The 16,137-nt window shown below is 43.7% G+C and overlaps 1 protein-coding gene across 3 annotated transcripts; it reads left to right on the forward strand.

Annotated features, from left to right (window-relative positions):
* Positions 1-139: 139 nt before the first annotated feature.
* Positions 140-12,197, forward strand: LOC118243468 (annexin A8-like). Of its 3 annotated transcripts, XM_035537559.1 has the most exons (12): positions 140-160; positions 3,763-3,853; positions 4,114-4,208; positions 5,399-5,512; positions 6,351-6,441; positions 7,056-7,135; positions 7,745-7,804; positions 8,340-8,433; positions 9,753-9,848; positions 10,078-10,136; positions 10,850-10,972; positions 12,141-12,197. In XM_035537559.1, the coding sequence occupies exons 1-12, from the start codon at positions 140-142 to the stop codon at positions 12,195-12,197; spliced, it is 981 nt and encodes a 326-aa protein (XP_035393452.1). The 3 variants fall into 3 exon arrangements, with proteins under 3 accessions (XP_035393452.1, XP_035393536.1, XP_035393620.1); XM_035537643.1 differs by lacking the exons at positions 6,351-6,441; positions 7,056-7,135; XM_035537727.1 differs by lacking the exons at positions 3,763-3,853; positions 4,114-4,208.
* The last annotated feature ends 3,940 nt before the right edge of the window (positions 12,198-16,137 follow it).

Consider the following 16,137-nt stretch of genomic DNA (forward strand, 5'->3'; position numbering starts at 1 on the left):
AAGTCTATTGAAAAAAAAAAAAAAGAAAATTATTCCTCTTCCCCCCCCACCCTCTTCAAATCTCAGATTCCCTTACTGTGAGGTGTGATGCATGTGGTTTTCTTCATTAACAGGCCCAGGTATCACTACCAACACTGAGATGGCATGGTGGAAGGCTTGGGTAAGTAGAGGAAATAGTGAAGTGAAACACCTTCACTTCTTTCGCACTACAAGTTAACTTGTAAGCTCTATCAGGCACTGTGTGGGAATTAAATCTTTCCCTTTAAAAATCAGCCAAATCTGTTTACTGGTTTTCTGACTATAAAATGGTTTTAGCACTTCCAAAACCTTGATTAAAGGAGGTGTTAACATGCATGCTGGCTTTAAGAAGACCAGACTCTCCCTGGCCCTTCAGTTGAGTGGTGCAGAGGGATGATTATGTGTACATTGGGATATAGTACTGGGGATCAGCAAAGCTGCACAGCAGAGGTCTGCATTAGGTATGAAAGCTGCAGACTCCTTGTCCCTTCCTTCACCTCTGGCAGTGGGTTCAGAGCAGTGGCCTGTCCCCAGCATGCTGGCAGGCTGTGGTCATGGAGGGAGGTATGGTTTGTCAAGCCACAGTGTCTTTCTTTGGTGGGTTTTGAATATTGCTGCAACGATGTGGACTTGGACGCCCTGCCTGTCTGCTAGGAGCCAGAAATGCTGTTTGTTCTCTTTTAAGCTCTTGTGGCTTCGGGAGTTGTGGGGTGCCCTGAAGCAGCCTCCACATACAGATCAGTGGCAGCTCTCACATTAGCTTCTGTGGAAGGCTAGGTTTCCCCGGGGACTTTATCTCTAGATATCTACAAGCCAAGGCCTAGAAGAGAGCTGCTGGAGAATGGCATGTGTTGGAGCACTGGTGGAAAAGTCTTCTTTCCCTGCCCAGTCACCACCCTTTTGGAAGTTAGTATAGTAAAATGGATTTTTTTCCAAAGCCTGGAGGAGCTCTCACTTTAATTTTTCCCTTTATGTTGATCTGTTGCCCCCACCCTCCAAGCTGGAAATCATTTGGAAACTTAGTGAGAAAAGGAGAAAAGTCATTGAAAGCTCTAGAGGACTCTTATCTGTTGGTGTTGTAGGGGTGAAGGTATGAAGACAGGCAATGGAGGAGTAGTTAAAAATAAATTGTTTTTTCAAAATCCTCCATAAAAATACAACTCATATGCACACTATGAAAAACGTGAAACTCTTTCAGAAACTTTCCACTGAAAAGCAATAACCCCACCTGTCACACACATTTCAGGTTTTTGATAAACTACTCCTTAGGTTAGAAAATATTTTGATAGGATATATATTTTGATATATTTTTTAATCCCCTTACCCTTCATTTATAGGTAAAACGCTCTTCACATCATCAGCCGCAGGGTACACAGATTACATTGCTTTTGCACTAGTTATTCATCTTACCAGGAGATTTGCATGGATGCTTTGAGTAGTTTCAGCTAGGTAATTATAGCATCAATTCATCTGGAAAACAAGACCAAACTGAATAGTGTTTCTCTGGAAACTGAGTGTGATTGTACCTGTGCTGGAACACAGAGAATCAAGTCTATGAGTGAGTCATGAGTAAGCTACTTGAATGAGGATGGGCTGTGTTTCTTGGAATTAAGACCAAAAAGGGCCATTGTTTGATCTGTTACCGCTGCCTCCAAATGAAAGCTGAGCTTTGCACTGCCTCTTACCCTGAGTCACCAGGCATGGATCCAGAGCATTTATTTCACATGAGTCTTTGAGTGCAGCTAGAGAGGACTGTCTGTCTATTTCAGAGCGAAATCAGACAGATGAGTGTATCCTGCTTTCCGGGCAAGTTTTGCTGGTACTGGCTGACTTCACAGGGGAGCAGAAAAGGAGCACTTGCTCTGATCCTGTCAACAGCCTGGCCAGGCCTCCTGTTCCAGGCTGATGGCAAGCCTTTGGGAGCGGCTCTGCAGTGACAGCTTCACCACAGCCTTAAACTTGCTGCTCAGTAATCACTGGGACGTAATTGAAGCTGCATCTAATGACAAGCTTCCCATTGATGCAGTCCCTTCCTCAGCTGCCCTCCCTACCCAGAGCAGGGTTCGGTGGCACAGGATTCTGTTGCTGTGCTGGATGCAAAGCAAACTTCAGTAAAAAAACAGTTCTTCCAGATCTTGCAGTCTGCTGAACATACTGCTTCTATTGAAGCTCATCATTTCTTGGTTGCTTGATACTGTTCCCAGAGCTTGGCTGGCGTGAAAACACCTGCCAGCTATGTCTACCAGTAGAGCACTGGACAAGAACACCTGAACGAGCTTGCCCTGAGCCAGCCTGAGTATCTGTGCAGCATGGCGTGGCTATGCCTCAGCTGTGGTGCTGGGCTAGGCCTAGTGTTTCTTGGCTGCGTGCTCAGGAGCATGTCATTAATCTTCCAGACTCTTATTTAAAAATAAAAAATGCCAGCAATGCAGGTCCCGAAGGGAACTTCCACAAACCTTTCTACGTGGCAAAGATTTCTTGAAGGTTAGCTCTGGGGAGGATTTTTCTCTGGGGAGGACATGAATTACCTCAAAGGATGCAATGAGAAGAGGGAGAAGATCCCTCTGTCACAAAGGAAATAGGAGCAAAAGGAATTTGCACCAGAGCAGGAGGCTGCTGGGTGGCACTTGGAGGTCTATATTATGCAAGTCATATGGGACAGCATTAGTGATTACTTCTGGTCTGTAAGCTCTGGACTGAAGGTGCTTTTTACCTTACTGTGAGGCCACCCCCCTTAGAAAAAATCCATCAAGTCATGCTGATATCATTAGTTCAATATTAATCATATCACTACAAGTCCATTTATGAGAATACAGCAGTTTCCTGGGGAAGCTTAAATCTCTCCGCTGCTAAGCAAGAGAAAACTGCAGTTATTGGAATAAAGTGGTGATGACTGTTTATGACTAACCATTCACAGACTTCCCTGTTGATAGGACGTTATTGTTGGAGATGTCAGTGTATTCAAGCCAGTTCCCTTGCCTAACAGCTTTGGTTAAACAGAAGCTCTTAAGCCTGGGTTCTGGTTGATGGCCTCACTGCCTTATGGTGACTGGAGTAAGTCCCAGTGTGTCTTTCTGCCCTGTTACTCTGGTGCTGGCTGTGCCTTACGGGTCTGACTGGAGGATTGCTATGTAGTTGGCTCTCAGCTCTGGGGAGGAGAACATTGTAACTGCACTTCTCCAGATGGATCTGTTCCTTCAAAGTAGCCTCTTGGCACAAATCCTTCCCAAGGAGGTGCTTCCTTATGTGAAACCAGTTGCACTTGAGTGAAGCAGCAGCAGAATAAAGCTGCTAACTAGAAAAATGGTTTGTGGGAAGATATGTATTCCATGAAACTGAAAAGGCTATGTATAAAACCACCCTGTACCAAAGTGCTGGAAAATGTGGCGCTTAATAGCAGTATGATATGATAGCATACGTGTTCTTAAGCATTGTAGAAAGGCTTGAATAGGAAAGTCCAGGCTACTTAGCTTTTTCTGCCAGACCACCTGCACCTAATGACTTTTGCAGCAGTGCTTGACCTCATTTTTCTGCCAGGAGCCAGAGGCTGGTACAGGCAAGTGGAGGGAAGAAACTTGTGTTCTCTTCTGAGATTTGCTCTTCAGAATGACTTGAACCAACCCCTCCGCTTTTCTGTCTTCCACATGTGTAATAATATGAATAATATTATTTTACGTTCCAAAATACCTTTTCCTGAGCTGACAAAATGCAGTAATGAAGTGTTGTATTTTTCTTATTTTTCAGAGTGAAGCAGAGGGCGTGTCTGTGACAGGTGCTTTAAACTTTGACCCTGCACCTGATGCTCAAGCCCTGTACAAGGCCATGAAGGGGTTTGGTGAGTTAACTCTATCCATATGTGTAAATTCTATGTTGCATTTATAGTTGCTCAGTTAAAAGCCATTCCTGAAGAAAATTGCAGCTAGAGATGATGTTTTTTTTTTTTTATGTGGATAATTCAAAATCAACATTTCTGCAAGACATAATTGAATTTCTACATCATGAAGGCAATAAACTAGGGGAGGTTGTCTGATTACTTGAATTGGGATTATTATTACTCTGTGCACTGTGTTTATGGCTTATTGTTGCTCTCCATAGGGACTGATGAACAAGCTATAATTGATGTCCTAACTAAGAGGAGCAACATGCAGCGTCAACAGATTGCCAAATCCTTCAAAGGACAGTTTGGAAAGGTTCTTCCAAAACAAAGCCGTATTCAGTCACTGTTTCACTGCATGTGGGATGTAGTAAATGGGTGTACAGTTCATCCTGCAGGCATGGTGTAAACAATATGCAGGTCTTTTGCAAACAGGTTAATATTTGATAATAAGGCCTGGGGTGAATATGTGAAATTAATTTGTGGTGGGATAAACTGGTTTTCACCTAGTGATTGTAATTTTCTTTCTAAAAGGTATTTTGACCAGAAATATTTTTTTTTAAAATCCATTTTGACTTAAAGTGTAACTTTTATTGTTTTTGAAGCTATAACAAAAAGTTATACTTTCTAAGTAGCCTTTTGAGTAAACTATCGGGCTGGTTTGGGGCTCTTTTAAGTGATAAAATTCAATTTAAATACTTATTTCATTACATTTATTTGGAAATTCTAAAAATGAAAACAAACTGCAATTGTTGACAACCATGTTTTTATGTGGCTATCTTTCTGTCTTTGATAAAACCTTACTCTCATTAGAAAAACTTGTGCTGCAAACCCTTCCACCAGCCCAATGGTGTAGCCAGATGTGTGAAAGTTGCATCTAAAAGTGTAGGGGAAGGAAAGTTATTGGCAAAGAGCAATATAGGCTCTTGGGCCAATATAGAAATAGGAATCTCCAGCAAACCCTGATGGAAAAGGGCCTAAGAAAGGGAAGCAAATGTGTATGGGACAATGAATAGAATGGTTTCATTCCATATACCCACTGAAACAGGGTGAGGCATACCCTAAAAGATCTATACAATAATGAGAGGAAGGTTTGAAGCCTGTCTTTAAACAGACTGCATGCCTGATTCTGCAGATGTCCTGTGTGTGTGTGCATGTGTAGGCTTTGGGTATTGGCTATATCCTTCACTTAGTTCAAGGCCTTCAGCTCCTGGTTCTGCTTCCTGTCTAAAACAGGTTGGAGGAAGATGTTTATCTTCCCTGCTCTGCTGCAGAATTATTACCTGGGGGAAGCTTGATACTGGGGAACAAAGGATGTGGAAGGACCTAGACAAAATCCATTTTGGGGTTAGGTGCCTTTTCCAGCCCCCAGGACCTTTTCTAATAAACTGTCAACACAATGATGTCACAGCTTCACGGCTGTAGGCCATGGGGATGGAAACTGCACTGGGCAGGAAAGAGAACCTTTGAGGCTTTTTATGTGGTAAGCATGGTGATGTTCAACAGGATCTGATTGAAAGCCTGAAGTCTGAACTGAGCGGCGACTTCGAGAGGCTCATTGTGGCTCTCATGTACCCCCCGTTCAAGTATGATGCAAAGGAGCTGTACGATGCCATGAAGGTAAGTAAACTGCATGCTGCTATTTTAGTAGCGTAGGTCCAATGTTCATTTCCTGTAACTTTGCCTATTAATGAAAAGTGATAGTAACTGGGCTAGTGGGTGATTATTAAGTTTGTTATTAACACTACCCCTTGAGAAATATTTAGTTGTGCTATCAGTGAATGTTGGGGGGGGGAATGCTGCTGTAATATTTATATGTAATATGTATATGTGTTTCTGTACATATGTGTTTCAAAGCCTGGGGAAGGTAACAGTGGATCTAAACTTGGCTTTGGCAACAGATGAGCATCTGCAGATGAGTTTCTAACATGTAGCTCTAGAAACTCTTCGATGCTTTATGTAGTGCCTATTGTGAATGGAGCTCAATGACCTTGGGCCAAAGTTGCTGCCCTGACACCCCACCTGAGCAGTGAAACCGTTAAGAAATCAAAGAAATGAATGAGTGTTGGTGCAAGGGCCAAGCTGGGGTTAGCTGGGATCCTACCTGTTGATATAGTATTTTTTTAATGGTACAAAGGACTGACTAGACAAGCATTAGTGTCCCCACATCCCTCCGATACTTTCCACCAAAGATTCAGATCCAAAAATGCGTTGCAGAAGTGCAGGGTTATATACAAGAAACCTTTACAAATTGGGCATCTCAGTAAATGAATCCACACAAAACAAATGCGCTTTGTGTCTCCAGCTTTCATCTTGACAGTTTCTCACAGCTCAGCACACAGTCTGACCCTTTGCTGCCATCAGACTCCTCATTTAACCATACTTCTCCAGCAGTAAATTTCACTGCATGACTGGATATCTTTCTCTACCTTTTTTTCCACTATGCTTTCCATCAAAGGGTGTGGGAACAAGTGAAGGTGTTATCATAGAGATCCTGGCATCACGAACAAAGGCGCAGATCAGAGAGATAATCAAGGCATACAAAGAAGGTAAAGTGCCTGGGGCTCTGGTTTGTGTGGTCAGAGCAATGTGCCGCTGCCTGACTGCACAGCGGGAATGGTGTTACCAGCTAGCACTGTCAGCAGGAAAAGGGGATTGTAGAAGCAAGAAGGTGCAGCCTAACTCTGCCTTCAGCCTGGCAAACAGAACCTGGCTGTGCTGAGTGAATTTGAAAATCCCTCTCTAGCTTTCTTCCAGTCAGAGGAAAAGGTCAGCAAATCACAAATTTAGTCTGTGGTGCCAAGCTCAACCATTGTCAGAAGGCAAATAAAGCTACAGCTGTACACTTGGCTTTTTCTCTCCCTTAAATGTGCTCTAAATGGGAATCTATCAATTATGTTTGTAACTATTTCACAGCTCTTTGGTCCCTCAAACTACATCTCTAACATTAGCCGTGGGTTTATGCCTTTGCCAATGGAGCTAGTGGTACACTCGGTTAGATGGGAGTGCCTGTCTGGGTATCACTGAGGTTGTATGCTGATCTCAGCCTGCCATTTTTCACTAGTGACCTTCTTGACTTGTGTATGTCCTTAGGTGACTGGTGATATCCTGATCATAACACCCAAGTAAATACTTCCATCATTCTTCTCTTTCTCTCGTGTAGAATACGGTTCTGATCTGGAAGAAGACATAAAATCAGAAACAAGTGGCTATTTTGAACAGATTCTAGTTTGCCTTCTTCAGGTAATGTTAGAGAAAAGAGGATCCAAAGATCTTCATTTTTCTATTCCTTTTTGGAGAAGATGTGCGATAGAAGGGACAATGCAGTCACGATCATCACAAACTACAGGACAAACACATCACTTGAACTGGATCTCTGTTTTCAGCTTCAATGTGACCGAGGCAGGAAAACCCTCCCTTAGCAGCAGTAAGAGAGCCGGAAACAGTCAGCTCTGCTGCAGAGAAACATCTCACTTTTACATACGCATAAAGTCACTACACCGTATAGGGGTCTTTAAGAAATAAAAATAAAAAATCTCCTCATCAATGATTCAACACTATTCCAGAGTCTGCCACCTCAATGCTGAGAGCATGTTTGGATTTATTTATCCTATTGAATTTTCTCAATTTTCTTGCCAAGAAGCAGAATAACTTAACAACTCCTTGACTGAAATCAGTAATATGAAGTGGAGCCAAGGAGTTAGCTCTTGTGTTGTCTGAAACATTACTGACTGAGTACTCTACAGAAATAGCTGAGGAGGAGATTTGTTCTTTGTCTAGAATGTACTCTGTGATCCTTGTGTGGAAAATAATTAATGAGAGCAAATGGTGTCTGTCTTTTTCTCCTCATAGGGTGAGAGGGACAATGCCACTCTCTATGTGGATACCGCGTTGGCTCTCCAGGATGCAGAGGTACTCTCAAATGCCTGTGATCAGTGATATGCTTGCAGCCTGCCTATCTTGAATTTCAGGGTCCTTGGGCAACAGAGTCCTGGTCATCATGGGGTTGGAGCCAAAACAGTTTTGGGAGGGGCCTTCTTGAAGCAGAAGCAACTTGGAGTTCTTCAGTTTTGCCTGCACTGCTGAGCCTTGCTGTTCCAAACAGGAAGGATGAGAAGTGTGGGCTCAGGCTCCACTGCTTTTGACATGTGGAAATATAGAGACATTGTGGCGAGGGACACTGAAGAATAGGGAAGAAACCTCAATAGCAGTGCTGGCTGCTCCAGCTGCTTTAGGAGGGATAGAAAGGGTGGAGATAGTGACTGCCCTGACTTCACTAGAAGACACAATCAAGGGTCTACACAGTCAACTATTCTAGCAGAGTCTAGTTCATACAGTACTTTAGGTTACTTTGAGACCTGTTGCCCAAGCAGTACCTCAAGCCAAATGCCTGTTCCTTTACCAGCTGCATGCACAGAAAATCTAACAATAGTGTGTTAAATTTCAGACTCTCTATGCTGCTGGGGAGAAGATACGGGGCACCGATGAGATACAGTTCATCACCATCCTGTGCACGAGGAGTGCCACACACTTGATGAAAGGTATGAAGCAGTCCACGTTCCTAAGCATCTGAAATGAGAAATCATCCTAGCCAAAAAAGAAGAGGCAGGGATACAGATGTCAAAGCTCGGGTGGTCAGAAATGAACACCTGCCTACTAATCCTTGCCCAATCCATGCCCAAAAGCTGCCAGCAGCTTTGAAGCTTATGAAGACTTAATGCAACTGAAAATCAGATTGTTTATATAGGAGTCCTGATACAGCAGTGATGACTAGATGGTGTAGCTATTTTTATAAGCCTAGGGGGAGAGAGTTCCTGCCTAACTAGGTAGAAACGTGCAGTGGACAGACTCACGACTCCTTGGACACGGGTTTCTTTGGGAAAAAATCACTGACAAAGCCAGTGCCGGGCAACCACAGGAAGCCTTTTCCAGTTTTGGCCTAGAAGTTCTTCTGAGACCATTGGAGGCTGCTTGGGAGGGGAGATGATGAACAAGCTCCAGCTAAGGGAGCCCTCAGCTCCCCAAGGCCCAAAGCAGCAGAGACCTGGCCTTGTAATCGCAAGACTTTCGAGGCAGTCCAAAGCTCTAACTAACAGATTTTGTTATGTTGGCCCTGATCTAAGCACATCAAGTAGCATGTGAATTTACTGGAACTCAATTGATAAATTTAGCTGTTGATGACCTAAGTATGCCTGAACTTCTTCAAGCTGAAGTCTCTGGAGACAATTTTCAGGGCCCTGGAGGCCAGCTCCCCCTTGTGTTTTTAAACTTAATCTGCCAACAGCACTTAGAACCAAACCAAACAAAACAAAAAGTGGCCTCTAGTCTTTGGCTGTGTCTGCCTTTAAGAACTGAGTTGCAACAGTTGGTCTGGATGTAACCAATCTTTGCGACCTGCTAAATTATCAAGGAAACGAATTTGATTTCCTCTGTACTAAGGCAGACTATAATAGTTTATTTTTAAAAATGTATGTGTATTGCAACTATATATTTTTTTAATATGGAGAGTAGGTCTGAGTTGAGAAGGTTTGTATCAATTTCTCTATTCTGTAGTATTGCCTTTCACCAAAATATCTGAGTGTTAATGTTTAGGGATACGATCCTAAATGTTGTGCAAACTTCAGTATGATATTCATTGCATTACATAGCAGGTTTTCTTCTTTGTTAGTTTAAAAGCTAGGAATCAAAACAGGGGTTTGTACTTTGGAACCAGAATCTGTATCTAGAGAACAAAAGGGAACAACAACTCTGTTACTGATATTTTGTTTATGTGGGAGTTTATATAACTTGGAATCTGCACCTGTTTACTATGTTTAGCAGCTGTTTGGTGAAAATTCAAAGTGCTTTGTGTTTCAAACAGTGTTTGAAGAATACCAGAAACTTTCTGGTAAAAGCATAGAAGACAGCATCAAGAGTGAGACTAGTGGCTCACTAGAGGATGCTATGCTGGCTATTGGTAAGTGTCCCATTTCCCTTTCTTTTTCCTGAGTTTGTTGTCTTTCCTTCTGCAGCAATTGACTACTATGGGATGGATCTACTTTATAAAACTCTCTGGTAGGAAGTAAAGGATACTTAGTTCATGTCCTAGGTGTAGACTGAATGAATGGAAAAGCTGAATCTGTTGAACCTGCTGCCCTGGACTGCAATTATCATTGATTTTTACTGAGTCTTTTTTATATGCCTAGTGAAATGCACAAGGAACATCCATTGCTACTTTGCAGAGAGGCTATACCATGCTTTAAAGGTAACGCATTTATTGCAACCTTCTTCTTCTTCTTCTTCTTCTTATTATTATTCATACTGGGCTTTACTGCAATCTGGCCCCTGCCAACTTCTGGAAGAAGCTTTTTGAGGAAGTTTGTCATAGTGGGATTTTGCCCATAATGTTAACTTAATGGACTGGACCATGATATTTTCTTTTTAAGAAGCAATTCTCTTAATAAAACAGTCAAAAAAAAAAAAAGTTCCAAATGGTGATATGTAAGACAACTGCAGATTGTGTCCCTATAATTTTTAAATGATATGTAAAAATGTCAGCTCTCCCAACTTGGTAGAAAGCTGAGATGACTGTTTATTTTCTTATTCCCCCGAAGATTTGTGTTATTGAAGTGAACTTTATTTTCCTGTGAGTTCTTAAACAATACTAGTTGAAGGCAGGTGTTGTATGGGTGCTGCTGCAGAAGGGCAGTATGTATTCAGTGCCCTCTTTCAATCCTGTGTTTGCTTTTGCATTTGACATGTGCAAAGGCTCATGGCACGCTTAGACAGAAGGCTTGTGGTCTGGACAGTGGCCCCTGGAGGTGAGGATGTGGCATCTTCACAAGGAAAAGCAGATCTGCTGCAGAATGTGTGCCGAGTGGTGTCTGAAAGCTAATTCACCCAGTCCCAGACCAGTTCGCAACAGCTTATCCCTTGAATGCCCACTAACACTGTAGACTGATGTATCTGTTGTTTCAGGGGGCTGGCACCCGCGATGGGACCCTCATAAGGGTGATTGTTTCTCGAAGTGAAGTTGACTTAAATCTTATCAAGGCTGAATTCAAGCGGATTGCAGGACAGTCTCTCTCCAGCATGATTGTGGTAAGCAGCATCTTGATATAATGGCTCTTGGTCGTCATGTGCGTTCCTAACCTGCCCAGAAAAACATGATGTGGGCAAAGCCAAACCTGATGAGAGACTGCTCTAGGCTTTTCATGTGTCCTTCATGATCTTCTAAACGAATCAAGATGCATTTAATCCTCCCTTTTACACCTTTCCCACACTGTGCCATTTTCTCCTTTCTGCTGTCCTTGACTACCAAAAACTAGTGCCATGTAAGTCAAAGCAGTTGTGATTTTATTTCTTTATTTTAAATTGACTTACCCCAAATGAAGGCCTGGTCCATGCTGTGGTGAGATAAGTTTATAAACTGAACCTTATCAAAGCATACTGCATTTCTTGTTGCTTGAGTCTCAGCACTGGACAAAGGACCCTCCCCTAGCAAAAAGCCACATTTTCTATTAGGGCTGAAAAGCTGGGTTTTATAATTTGCTGTATAAGGTCTCTGGGGTATCCCTTTCCCCTAGTGCAAATGGCACAAAAGCCCTATGCTTATCAATCCCCATGGGACGTCTCATTCTGTAATGAGGACCCTTTCTTCTAATTGACACTGTCAGCGTCTGTCATGTTGATTAATGATCAGTCTTCGAGGGTCTGTATGGACTATTCTTTCCTCTGAGAAGTGGAAATGCCTTTATACCTGTCATCACAAAATATTCAAAGGGAGTAAAATTTCTATCTCAAGATGTTCTCTGTAGTACTTCTGTAGATCAAAATGACCATATTTGTGGCTTTCTTAAAAACGTCCTTTGTCAGGGCTAACTGCCCATTCCCTTCCTGTAAGGGAGGGAACACTACACAAATACCAGGGATGTAAAATCTGAACACAACAGTACTGATTTCTCTTGTTTGTGCTGACTTTCTGTGCCACTCTGTAGGATGGAGCCCCAATCAATTACTCATTGGGATCCCAAAGAAAAGAATTGGACTTGATAAATGTTGTTTCAGGTGGCAGTAATGGGCTTCATTTCTCTGTTCACCTTTGATGGTTTCAGCTGGCAGTAACCCTGCTGAAATCTGGCTTGATCTTTCCAAAGTGTTTTTCTTGTGGGGGTATATCCCATCCACTGACAAAGGCAGCAGCCAGTTTATAAAGAGGGACTTCTATGCTCAACTTTTTTTCTTTTTTTTTTAATTTTTCCCCCATCAGGATGACACCAGTGGTGATTACAAGACAGCCTTGCTAAATCTCTGTGGCAGTGAGTGACAAAATCTAGGAGGAAGATGCTGAAATGGATACAGAAAGCAAATTAAGAGAATAAGTGCCTGAAAATGCGCACACAGAAAATCCTTCCATTGATTCAAGGAGGGTTGAGGGGGTGGGAGGGGGGTTGGGGTAGGGAGAGATCAAATTAGTAAAGATTTCCAAAGCTCCCTGAGAAACATGGATGCTTAGTACATTAAAAACTGTTTACTTCCATAATGGTGTTAGAAACACTTCCATTTGTGTTTGGTTTTTGCTTCCATTTCATTCTGTGTAATTTCTCTTCTTTTCTAATGCATTTTGAAGGGCAGAAATCTCTTATCCTTTAAGTGCTTGTTTCCAGCAATATCCCAATTTCTCACCTGGACTAAAAAGTGTATTTCTAGACTGAGCATGAAGGAGGGGCTCTTCGCTCAGTCTCTGGGGGGTGTGGGTGAGCTGCACAGCTAGATGCCCTCCAGTCAGGGGAATGTCCTGCTGTGGTGGCATGCCATTGCCAGGTCCTCTGGGCTTCCTCCAGTTCATGAGCCCTGGGCTCCTTCACCTGTCAAGAACTGAACAGACTCTTAACACAGAAACTGAGGTTTAAGCAACCTTTAGGTGAGATACAAATTGTAAGCTCCCGGGTATGAGGTATTGGGTACCACCCAAACATCCTGAGGCACAGCAGAATCAAGACTTTGTAGTAGCATGTATTGGACTCACTACACTTGGTCTCGTCTCTTTTATCCACTTTCCACATTCTGTCTGAACAAGCAATTCTGGCACAGGGACAGATTTCTTTTATGAACTCTTGACAGTGCCTGGTATGATGATACCCTGATATCTGACTAGGGCTGACCAATAAAGACATGGAGATGAGGAAAATCTTGTTATGATTAATAAAGAGATTTCTGGGGACATAAATGTTTTTCTTTTAAATGGGGATGATGCATATCTTTCTTGTTGCGGGGAGGGAACTATTTTCAGTAAATAGAAAGGATGTCTTGTCAAAACAAAAATGACTTCTAAAAATAACTTTAAGTAAAATACAAAAGTTGTCACTAAAATATATTTTCAACTATACTTTTCAGTGGCCTGGGTTGCAGATTACATGCTCTTTCTGCTAAGTCTCTTCCTCCCTCCCAAAATCAGAAGCTTCTTATGCAAATGTTCTAAATGGAAAAACTGTGGGTTTGTTTTTTTTCTTATTCTTCCTGGGAAAATATTCACCCAAGTTGAGTCATAAATGTCCTGGTTGCTACTGGTGAATAACTAGATTTTTGGTTGTTTTTACAGACATTAGTGAGAGAGAAAATTGCCTTCATTGCATATTTCTGAACTTCCTGATAGTTTATATTGTGGTTGATTTTTTTATTTTTTATTTTTAACCTCAGTTTATCTACACTGAATTTATCTGTTCGTTTCCCCTGTAACTGCTAGGTCTATTACCTTGTATCACCTAACTTCTCACCAAATATTTTTAATTCGCAGGCCTTTTAATGTCTCCCGCAGGCTCACTTTTCGGGGGATGTACCAGTTTTACTAATGTGACAAAGGTGCCTCAAGCACTCGTGCAGCACCGCTCAGGGGCTGCGGGTGGTGCAGAGCTGTTCCCTGGCTGCCACCCGCTTCTGCCCAGGCATGGCGGCCTGCTCCAGGCATCACAGGCCAGGGTCCCCCTGGTTTTCAGGACAGCAGCTCCCGGCCGGCGCTGGCAGCCCTCCCCGAGGAGCCGCTGCGGGGAAAGCCGTGCCTGCACCACCACCTGCTGGGGGCCGGCCGCGCTGCACCCCGCCGGGCGGGACGCGAGGGGCCCCGTACGGGACCAGGCCTCAGCGCCCGGCAGCGGGCGGGATGCGGGGCGAGGAGGAGGGCCAGGCCTGCTCCACGTCTAGCAGGGCGTGGTTGCCCTCTTGGCTGGTCTAAATCCTGTGGTTTCCTCTGGCCGTGTCCCCCTCCTGACACTGCACCTCCGCTTCTGTCCGCTGACTCTCACCCTGCAGCAGCATGCCTCCGTGTGGCTCAGAGGCTCTGCAGAACTGCTCTCTTCTGTCCAGATCCCCACGATGAGGCTTTAGTGAAAATACAAGCCAGATCCTCTATGTTTTGGGTGTTTTATAGGAAAGGCCAGAAGGGAATTTGGAACTGCCAAAGCAAGGAGTGTGAATGATCTAAATAGTTTGTACCCACAGTGTCTGCATTTCTGGAGGCTGGGCAGGCAGTGAGAGCACTGACCCCAGCTGCAAGAGATCACAGAATCATTAAAGTTGGAAAAGACCTTCAAAATCACCTGGTCCAGTCATCTCCCTACCACCAATATCACCCACTTTCCTTTCTGAGCAATGTACCTATAGAACTTGAACCATCCCTGCCCTACTAGACATCTCCCTGCATCCCCTTACCAACCACCCCACACAAACATAGCATTCACCCCTTGCCTTAATTCTCAGGGATCACAATCTATCCTCAGTAACAACACAGAGGCCAGCTAGGATGTTGCCAGTGTCTTCTTTATTACCTGAAAAGAGGAGTCACCCAGAGGCAGACCAGTAGACTACCAAACAAAAAACCATCCCTGTTCTGTGGATTTCAGTGAAACTTTTGTACTTAAATCATCCTGGAGCCCTTGTACCTGGTTACTCAGGCCAGAGGCTGGCTTTCTGTGCTGAATGGCATGTGCCTCGTGCGGTGGGCTTGGGTGTGATGGTGGTGCCCACATACCAACAACAGGCCGGGAGGTGTGAGGTGAGGTGCCCCTGGGATCACAGGTGATGGGTAGTTGGGATCAGCTGGGAAAGGAGGAACAACTGAGGGAAGCTGATTCTATCAACATAATTGCTGGGAAACAAAGCAATTGTAAAACATCAATAAAGATTTAATTACATATTGATTGCTGCTAAAATGTTCCCTGGGTGAACAGGTGCTTTAATAAAGCGGAATCAATTCCTAAGCTGTTCTAACCAGTCTTTTCCAAACACAAATATTGACTTAGGGCCTTTCTATTCATCCACAGTTTAATTAACACGATTTTATTGCACAAAAATCAAGATAAATTCTCAGCAAAGGAAAAGGCAACACAGACTCTGACGGGGGCACTGCAAGAAATGCTCGGGACCGGTGCATGCCTTCTGCCACCCATGCGCTAGCCCTTTTCCAGTCCTGCTGGCTGCCCATGCTGCAGTCAGAGCTGTGTGTGTGGAGCTGGGGAGCTGCCCTGCTGCACCTTGCTGTGCCCCCCGGCTGGCTGCAGGCACTGCATCTCTGCTTAGCTCATGCCTGGGTATATGTAGCGACGGTTGAATCTAGCTACCAGCTCTGTTCATGATCGAGAGGTAAACTTGCAAAAATCTGTTCAAGGTATGATGTCAATGTGTGTAAATTAAAATATGTTTAAACCCAAAGGCTTCAGTTCCAGAGAAAGGTGGCGATGTAGGAGTTGCTTGATTCTCCCAGCATCCCAGTGCAGACATGGCCTAGCACCCCAAAGAGTGACCACGGGATCCCCAGGCAGTGGCCAGCCATGGGCAAGAGAAGGCCCTGCAGAAGAGGTGTCTCATTGCTGGGACTTCTGGAGAGAAGAGGAAAAGATTGGGTTGGCCCATGTTCATTTGCATTTTTATTTTGCAATAGTTTGCAGTCATCTGAGGGTAAAGTATATTTAAGTGTTTAAACTGAGGTTAGTAAAGCCCTCATTCCTGATGGGAAGTGAAAGAAGATAATGGCAAATATCTGAGGCAAAGTGGAAGCTTTCTTTCCCATCTCCCCACCCTTAAGAATTGTTTTTGTGGAAGAAAACATGAAAAGGATGTTCAATCTTCTTGTCTCCCTGTGGTTTCCCTAGGAGTGTGTGGAGGTACCCCTGGGGGGTGTATGGGGTTGAGCTGGAGCTGGGGGAGCCAGGGAAAGAGCTCCAGGTCAGGCACCAGAGCTGGTGCTGGGAGATCTGTGGGGCTGCACAGAC

This window comes from Cygnus atratus, chromosome 7 (genome assembly GCF_013377495.2).
Source record: "Cygnus atratus isolate AKBS03 ecotype Queensland, Australia chromosome 7, CAtr_DNAZoo_HiC_assembly, whole genome shotgun sequence".
In the NCBI taxonomy this organism is placed as follows: Eukaryota; Metazoa; Chordata; class Aves; order Anseriformes; family Anatidae; genus Cygnus; species Cygnus atratus.

Coding starts and splice junctions, on each gene's coding strand:
- LOC118243468 (XM_035537559.1), top strand. CDS start 140: ATGGCATGGTGGAAGGCTTGG. Junction 7,805..8,339: donor TGGCTCTCCAGGATGCAGAG/GTACTCTCAAAT, acceptor GTTAAATTTCAG/ACTCTCTATGCTGCTGGGGA. Junction 8,434..9,752: donor TGCCACACACTTGATGAAAG/GTATGAAGCAGT, acceptor TGTTTCAAACAG/TGTTTGAAGAATACCAGAAA.